This window comes from Microtus pennsylvanicus, chromosome 17 (genome assembly GCF_037038515.1).
Source record: "Microtus pennsylvanicus isolate mMicPen1 chromosome 17, mMicPen1.hap1, whole genome shotgun sequence".
Taxonomy (NCBI): Eukaryota; Metazoa; Chordata; class Mammalia; order Rodentia; family Cricetidae; genus Microtus; species Microtus pennsylvanicus.
In genome coordinates this window covers 1,546,548-1,556,192 of record NC_134595.1, presented here as the reverse complement: position 1 = coordinate 1,556,192, position 9,645 = coordinate 1,546,548, and the positions used below count along the sequence as shown (strand labels likewise).

The 9,645-nt window shown below is 40.2% G+C and overlaps 1 protein-coding gene across 2 annotated transcripts in view; it reads right to left on the bottom strand.

The window, feature by feature from the left end:
• Nucleotides 1-272: 272 nt before the first annotated feature.
• Cd28 (CD28 molecule) overlaps nucleotides 273-9,645 on the bottom strand; it is a 32,494-nt gene continuing 23,121 nt past the window's right edge. For both annotated transcript variants that reach the window (XM_075951812.1, XM_075951813.1), the window contains one exon: nucleotides 273-6,772. In XM_075951812.1, coding sequence (XP_075807927.1) covers nucleotides 6,644-6,772 — 129 coding nt within the window. In that variant the 3' untranslated portion in view covers nucleotides 273-6,643. The remainder of the gene's footprint in view (nucleotides 6,773-9,645) is intronic.

The window sequence follows — 9,645 nt, the reverse complement described above, 5'->3', positions numbered from 1 at the left end:
TTGAATCAGAGCCAAACAAGGCATTTACAGACTTCATTGGGATAAAAATCACTTCATAGAAAAGAGTAGTAATTCAGCTGTAGGGTGAGTTTTAACTACAAAAGCCATATTTTCAGAAATAATAAGGAAAAATAGGTTTAAAGCATTGACAAAATGCATTCCCCAGAAAGCATGGATTCTCAGTGAAAAACCTCAGTGCTAGGCCTGGGATATGTCTCTACAAATTACTAGTCACGGAGACTGCAGAGGCCCACAAAGCAACACAGGCTGTTGTCATTGTTCTTGGTTGCTTACCTTAACCACATGGTAAAGTCCTATTGCTGGACATACAACATGCTTTGATCACGGAACAGAGAAATCAACCCAGAACTGAGCTGAGAACTTCTCTCTGGTTGACTAACTTTCATAGTGCTGAGAAGTGCTTTACAAGTGACTGGGGGTTGGGGGGGGGGAGTTATAAATGGTCTCACTTAGAACTGGATCCTGAAGGCTACACTGTCAACCTGCCAGACAAGATGTGCCCACAGATGTAATAGTGGCAAGAAGATTATGGGAGCTATCAGCTGCTTTTCTTATTTGAGTCCTACTTCACAGAAGGAAACTGAGGCCTGACACTATAAACTCATGGGTTACAACAGGGAAACTACTACTATTGTTTTTCCAAATGGACATGAGGACTGCCTTCTAAATATTTCCATTTTTACCCATATCTTAGTGCTGCTCTCAGCTTGGGTAAACAAGCCTCTATTCTGCACTGGGTAGCAATGCAAAGATTCATAACTAGTCATACTGGTGAGAATGAGTGACTGTTGAGTGCTCAGGGACATTTAATCAACCTTTCCCCCAAAACTCAGGGCACATCATAGACGAGGGAACTAAGAGAGTGTAAGAGCTGGAGTGTGTGAGGAGTGTGTGAGATGCTGTGCTCCAGACAGGGCACTCGTGAGCTTATAGCAGCTATGATCCCCTGCATAAGACCTGGACAAGGTCAAGCCAATAAGACTGGCAAGCATTCCAGCAAGTAGCAACTAAATGGATTTAGTGGACTACCAAAAAAGAAAATAAAGAAAAAGGGGAGGACATGAAAATGAAAGGGAGATGCCTTGAGGACTATCCAGGGGACATGGTGGTGAGGAGTTTATCAAGATACATCATATACATATATAAAATTGTCAACAAATGAATTATTTTTATTTATTTGTTTATTTTATGTATATGGATGCTTTGCCTAAATGTACTTCAGCTGCACTACAAGAATTCCTGGTGTCCATGGAGGCCAAAGAAGAGTATCAGATGGAGGTGTTTGGAATTAAACTCAGGGTCTCTGGAAGAGCACCCCATGCTCTGAGCCACTGACCTATCACTCCAATCCTATTAACAAATAAATAAAATGTATCCAAAAACCCATTAATACCACTCTTGAGCATATACCAAAGGATATTCAGTCAACAAGGACACTTCCTCAACAATGTTCATAGCAACATTATTTATAATAGCCAAAACCTAGAAACAAAGTAGATGTTCCTCAACTGAAGAGTGGATAAAGGAAATGTAGTACATTTCCACAATGGAATATTACTCAGCTGTAAAAAAAAAAACAATGACATCATGAAGTCTGCAGGCATATGGATGGAACTAGAAAAAAAGACATCCTGAATGAGATAACCCAGATTCAGAAAGACAGACATGGTATGTACTCACTCCTAAGTGGATATTAGACATAAAACAAAGGATAACCAGACTACAATCTACAGCTCCAGAGAAGCTAGGTAACAAGAAAGACCCTAAGGGGGACACATAGATTGCCCTTAGAAGGGGAATTAAATGAGATCACCTGAGAAACTGGGGTGAGGGGAGTGGTAAAGAGGAGAAGAGATGAGAACATGAGAGAACATGAGGGCACTGGATGGTCGAGGGAAGAGAGGGACAGAGTGAGAGAGTAGTGAAAGAGATTTTCTTTCCTTTTGAGACAAGGTTTCTCTATAGCTTTGGTGCTAGTCCTGAAACTACCTCTTGTAGAGTAAGTTGGCTTCGAACTCACAGAGATCCGCCTGCCTCTGCCTCCCAAGTGCTGGGATTAAAGGTGTGTGCCATCATCACCTGGCTTGTAAGAGAGATCTTGATATAGAGAGCCATTATGGGGTTAGGGAGAAACCTGGTGCGAGGGAAATTCCCAAGAATCTACAAGGATGACCCCAGCTAAGACTCCTAACAACAGTAGAAAGGGTGCCTGAACTGGCCTTCCCCTGTAATCATATTGATGAATACCCCAACTATCATCAGAGAGCCTTCATCCAGTAACTGATGGAACCAGATGCAGAGATCCACAACCAAGCAACAAGCCAAGTTCCAGTAATCCAATCAAAGAGAAGGAGGAGGGGAGGTATAAGCAAGGGAGGTCAAGATCATGATAGAGAAATCTACAGAGACAGCTGAACCAAGCTTGTGGAAACTAATGAACTCTAGACCAACAGCTATGGAATCTCCACGGTACTGAACTACATATATAGGAGACAGTGATGAAACTTGGATTGTCTGAAGGGCCCTTGGCAGTAGGACCAGGATCTATCCCTGGTGCATGCATGAGCGAGTTTAGAGCCCCATACCTATGGTGGAATGCTATGTTCAGCCTTAATGCAGGAGGAAGAGGCTTGGTCCTGCCCCAACTTAATGAGCCAGACTTTGTTGACTCCCCATGAAAGCCCTTACCACTTGGGAGGACTGGATGAGGGGAGAAATGGGGGAAGGTAAAGGGAGACAGGAGGAGGAGTGTGATGGAAAATTGTGGTGGGAATGTAAAATAAAATTTAAAATTAAATAAATAAATATTACAAAAATAGATAAAATACAAAAGCCTTATTTGCACTTGACATTTGTCTATGAAATAAACATTTATTTCAAAATGTAAAGATAAAAGAAAATAAAACATTATCAACAACCTATTAAGAGAGAATTTGAAAATTTTAAATGGAAAATCAACTTTCTCCTAATAGGTTTGTTTAGAATACCATTTTTAGAATGATTATAACTGTACTTTTTCAGATTATACAAAAATTTCTAAATTGTAAATTAACTTATATAAATTAGATGTTATTCCACCAGATTTTTTTGCATATGCTTTACCTCTCACGTTTCTAATAAGAAGCGGAAAATAGAATTGATTCTTTCCCCCTCAGAGTGTGATTAGATCATTTAGAGTCACCATTAATTCATAAGCCCATGGGAAATCCGTTTATTCAGCCAATAAATACTTATTGCACACTAAGCATTATTCTAAGCACTGGGAAAACAGCAAAGAAAAAAAACAAAGAAAATGGAGTTCTTTCTTTATGAAGAGTCAGTCTAGATTAGAAAGAGAAACAATAGACCAGTGAATAAGAAAAACATCTAGTATAAGAGATGGTAACATGTTATGGAGGAAAATAAGGCAAGAAAACAGGATGTATTGGGTAATTAATTACAGTTGAAAGTTGAAACATTTAAGCTAATATGTAAGGAAGTAAGAGGAAACCAAATAGATATCTAGGGAATAACATCCTAGACAGAGAATGCAGTATATCTAAAGTCCCTGATATTGAAACATGCTTTTGATATTTGCATAGGCATATCATAGCAAGAAAGATTTAAGCTTCAACTGACTTTTTGGATAGGAAAAACTCCCTTCTCCAAGTCCTGAAAGAATCCACCCCATTTTGTATGACCTGGGTTAGTGGTGGCTAAATGGAAGTAAGTATGGTGGTTTCAGATCCAGCTCACGTAGTTGAATTTAACATTTCTAGGTGAGAACACAGTCAACTGTAGTTCCCATGTGCAGTACAGAGACTGGGATGAGGGATCAGACATCGAATTGACCCTCAGTGTGCCCATTCAAACAGTCATGCAGATTAGTGGCTCAGTTAGTTGGCTAAATGATTGAAGAACTAAATGTCTGAAGGCTCAGTCAAGCTGTAGGTGTCCCATGGCAGACACAGCAGACAGAGCACAAGTCAGCCCGACATCTCGAAGAGTCAAAACATTGGCCTGTTGACACACTGCCCTTGAAGCCAAGCCAAGAAACCACAAGTTGCATTTTTTCCAACAGAAACCAATATTTGAAAATCTTGATAGAGATAGAGTTGAGGAGGAGACGAGAGAGAGAGAGACAGAGAGAGAGAGACAGAGAGAGAGAGAAAGAGAGAGAGAGAGAGAGAGAGAGAATAAAGAGATGTAAAAAGATTTATGATACACTCTTTCAAATAGCAAAATATCTCCAGATTCATTGCATAACCGTCCTGGGGACAACATTAAAGCACGAGATTAAAAACAGGCACATGTTAGTGTGGTTATTTTATCATTGGATGCAGATATAAGGTACACCGGGCCTCTTTAAATTGGCATGCTCAATCCCAAACAGGTGACCTCACAATTAAAAATTATAGGCACACCTTTAATTTCAAGACTCTTGCAATAATAGCAGCAAATGACACAGTTTTCCTCATAAACACTACATCCAAAATGGCAAAAAGCATTACTCTAAACCAGTGTTTTTAAACCATTTGTTGGTTCATTTCAATAGTGAAACATCGATGACTCCTGTACTTTGGTTCTTTTCAGAGAGTTATGAGAAATCTTGGGTATGATTCACCTTCAGTCCTTTTCCAGTAAGAAAATAAAGTTATTGATTACCAAAGATTAAATCTTTCCATTAAAAAAGTGTTTGTTATTTGCTCTTGCCCTTTCTAAAAACTCTCCAGTGATGTCATCTTCAAATATAATTTTGTAACTTTGATTCAAGAATGCCACATGTCAAAGGCTGGCTGTGATCACAAGCGCCAGGGGCAAGCCAGCAGTCTTTCATCACACAAGTCAGGCTGATCTTGGCCTTTGCTGGCTTAACTAAAGGCACAGAGTGGAAGCCAACTTAAAAGAAAATCTATCAGAGCACAATGTCATCTGTCTAGAATGAAAAGATTCCTATCCCTTCCTCCTCATGATATTTAAGAATAATGTTTAAAGACTTCTTTATATACAAAGACAGCAGTAGGGGGAAATGCCTTATGTTTGATTGCAAGAGAATCTATTCTAATTGGCTAGAAAATTATTGAAGCTGAGAGATCCTCATGAGTTTGGGTATAAATTTATATTACAAGATGAGCATGATTGTGGGCCCCTGAAATCCCAACACTTGGGAGGTAGAGGCAGGAGGATCACAGCAAGTTTCATTATGTTCATTTTACAAGTTGAGGAATCGTAGTCTTAGATGAACAGTAATTTGCCTGAGGCCATTCAACTAGTAAAGAGATTTTTACCAGGCCTACTGGGCTCTAAAACCTCTGAATAATTCAAAGCATTAAACAAATGAAAGATGGCTATAGACTCATTCTTTAAGGTCCATAGATGTTTTCCAGTTGACCCAAACTGGAAGCAAAGAAAAAAATGTTTGTAGATGCTCATGAGAACTTTGATGTCCCTAAAGACACAGTCCAGAATGATTTTTCATGTCAATGAATCCACAGGGTACAAAGCAGCTGGGCTCACAAAATTCTGCAGTTCTGAGCCCTGGTGCAAATACATTGCCTCTAAACTTTTGAGTCTAAAGGAACACATAGCAGGGCTCTCTAAGATGCAGTCTTGAAAACATCCATCTCTTGAGTACATACCAAGAGTTTCCTCATCCCCTTCCTCAGAGGAAGCTCCCTGGAACTCATCCTGACTGCCTACTAAATGCTAATATCCCCTTTTCACAGTATCATGACTAGCACTCTATAGATGCAATTTCAGTACTCCACTTCAGGTCCCAATAAAGACAACAAGGAAACCATGCTTTAAATGGTTTGCCTGGAACAAGCTACTAAACAGATAATCCTCCACAGCATTCAGGATATATATAGTGACCTTATTTCCTCTCACACGCTTCCTGGTGTGGGAGGGCTGTTTAGTTTTGAAATCATCTTGTGACTATTAATAATATTGAATTCCCATGACAAGGAATGAGAAAAGCAAACCCTGGGGGTGCTTTGAGGGCATTCCACTGGTCAAAGTGGTTAAAAGTGGTCAGAATTCATTAAATATGTGGCTACATCTTCCTAAACTAACAGAAAAACACTAAAGATGGAACTAAGTGGCTCATTTTGTGGGTGGGAAACAGTGTTTTAGTTATTTTCAAATACTTCAGTCTATGCTCTGTAACTGTACCCTTTCCCCACATTAAACACCAGCTTAGCTAAGAGAAGGCTGCTCTGGCCTTTCTACTCCATCTAAGACATCTTTAGCTATCACACTTCACATGACTGAAATGAGCCAGTGAGTGAGACACGAACCAGGCTCAATGCAGCCTGAAAATGGACTTCCACAGCTGAATGAATCCTCTTGCTTTTTTGTTTTCTCTACTCTAACTTTTCAATCAAGTCAATAAATATACTAAGCTTGAATATGGGTCAAGGCATGCAGAATTTAACCTGCCATAAAAGTTTCTTTGAATTCATTCCAGAGTCTCCAGATGTTGGTGATGTTGGATCTAGACACTCCAAAACAATTAGCAAAGGTGACCCAGGAGAGGTCCAAAGTGGCCGGCTGAAGATGAGACAGTCCTTTCCTATCCAGAGCAGTGGTGTTGAGCAGGTGGAGGGGCACCAGCCGGCTGGCTTCTGGATAGGGGTCCCTGTCAGGGACGGTAGGCTGCGAAGTCTCTCGCTGGAGCATAGGGCTGGTAATGCTTGCGTGTGGGCCCCAGTCTCCGGGGAGTCATGTTCATGTAGTCACTCTGAAGGAGTCTGTTCCTTCTGCTATTTGTCTGCAGAGGAAAGAAGTCAATACGGAAGAACTTAGAGGAGCTATTATGGGAGAGGTCCTAAGACTTTAGGGTTAGTTATTCAGAACAGCAGCTGCCAAATGACCCTAAGAATTAGCATTGGATTGTGATAGAGATTAAGCAAAAGCTGGCTGCCAGTCTACTAAAAATCTAGAGGAAGCTGATTTATAGAAATGGGCCCATTTACTCACAACGTTGTCACCTAATCAAAAGTCCAAGAGCATACTTAAGAACATATTACCATCGCATTGATCTAGCAATGATGCTTTTGATCCCCAGTCAAAAACTTGGTCAAGATTTGAAGTAAGTAAACTCCAGGTTCAGGGTCATTCCTTTTTCTCTGCTCCTGGTAAAATTCAACCAGATGTTGCTAAGCCTGGGGAATAGTGGTGACAATTAAATATCATTGATATTTAAATGCCCTTCCTTTCGGATAAGTTAAGCAATTTTACTTTAATCATTCATTAAGTAAGTTGTTTTTCCATAATTAACCAGAAAAATCTTTCATTCCTTTCAGGATCTGAAATAATAATTATAAATTTATGTCAGCAGAGACCAAATGAATGAGGTTTTCTAGTTCTGAATACTATGTTCCTATTCCGTGTGTGTGTGTGTGTGTGTGTGTGTGTGTGTGTGTGTGTATTCTTCAGAGGCAATAATGTCACCCACCACTATTCCCCAGGCTTAGCAACAAAAGCAGGAAGCCATGTGGATTGTCTATTATGGAATTCTATTATAGATTTTCTACTATGAAAAAAAAAGAATGCCTATTTCTAAACACATAGGTCCTATGCACTAAGTATGAGTAACAAGCTTTCCCAAACAGATAAATGAGAGAGTGGCGATAGCCTTGGCTTTCTTTCTACACCCAGAGGCTTTGGGTAAGCAAAGAATGCACTGATGCTACTCAGGTAAGCATCTCAGCACTGACGTTAACCTTTAGGGTTTCCTTACCGACCCCCAAACGCTAATAGAAACTATAACTTAAAGAAAGAACTCAATGAGAGAGGTGCCATGACTGAAGACCTCCAAGTTACACACAAAGATAAAGAAAACCTGTTACAATCAATTCCCATGCTTACCACAAAACCATTATCAGATAGAGGGTTTTGTTTGTATCATCCTGACTCTAAACTAGAAATGAATGGGAACTCAATCTGGAAGCTACAGTGCTCATGTGCACCCACAATGTGTGTGTGTGTGTGTGTGTGTGTGTGCGCGCACGCGCACGCGCGCGTGTGTGTAGAGTACCCACCTCCTGTGTCTGCACATGGGTGCCCCTCTACCTTTGCCCTTACTTACAACTCTACCCACTTGTTTCCTAGACAAGGCAGCAACAAACAGGGCATAGAGAAACCATGTACTCCAATGGTCACGAATGTAGTAGATTCCAACCCTAAACACACATTATCCACTCATTGTAGTTCATGCTGCCAAAGAGCATGCTAAAAACAACCAAACAAACATAACCTTCCTCTAAGCTCAAGAAGGGAAAGAAGTTTGACAGCTCCTCAGAGGGAATCCAGAACTGAGAGCGACAGGCGGCAGCCTGAGAAGCATTTTCTTTACTTAAATGCCCACAGCGGGTCAAGTACAGAGACAAACTGAAGCTGCTCCTAGGAACCCATACAGCCTAGGAGCATGTCATGGGCTCTCAGGAAGCTCTGGGAAACAGTTGACACCTACCAAGACACACTACTGAGCAGCCAAAATAGGATCGCAGAAAGTGGTTAAGCTTACTAAGATTCTTATTGATCAAACAGTAGAAAGAGAGAAAGATGAACCCAAGGTAAAATTGTTACATTGTTCTGTGAAATGTAAATTATTTTTACATGCTCTATTTGGTCAGAGAGTACAACGACCTGGGTTTGAGGTCCAAATAAGTGATGTTCTTATTAGACAACCTGGGTTGACTCGCAAAAGCCACCGATGACAAGACACTTCAAGGACTAAGACTATCCAAGTCACAGTGACCTTGTGAGATAAGCCAAAAACATCTCTCTCAAGGCAGAAATGAAACTTACAAGGAATTATGGGACTGCCAGAGAAAAACTCAAAACATTTCTGATGTCTGTTTTGAAATGTGAGTTGTTTTAACTCATTGAAAGTGAGAAGCTTCTTTTGTTATTTTGATGATTCTAGTCACTCAGTAAGTTAGTGTCTCATTTTAGGAGCTTGTTTCTAATGCATATTTACCATCAGTTTTAAAGTGGTTCCTGTGAGACCACTGAGAGCTAAAGCAGTTCCCAAAACTACTGCCCACGAAGCTAGTAAACTCCTTTGACCTAGGTCAACATACAACAAGGGAACCCCTTTCCTGGAAGAGTACCCATAGGGCCACTGCACCCGGCCTTCAAATTAGAAAATTGAAGTTCTCAGAGACTTTGAAAGCCACACAGCAAGCAAGAAAGCCAGGGGTTGAGAATTAGTAAAACCAAGCCAAACCTTAGGATTCTAAAATCATTGGTAACCACCGTAGAGCTACAAGATAACAAGGAATGCACATTCAGAACTCCAGAAGGGAGAAACTGCTAAAGAAATACCAGAGGTAGGACTTGAACAATATTTTCCTGTAATTCATATCATAATTAAACAACTTATAGAAGCCAAACTAGGCAGATTCCAAAGACAATAGAAAGAGTTCTCAAACACTATGTTCCCTTACTGTGTAGAAGTTATTGATCAGTCAAAAGGTAACAGACAAAGATCCATCTGTTCTCTGTGGTCTTGTGAATACAGAAATATGTGATGAATACTAGATATGAAAATAATTTAAACCGAAGACTGGATTATAGAACTTGGTGACTTAACTAAGGTTGTCCTGTCCCCATTCCAACAATATAGTAAAAGTAAGA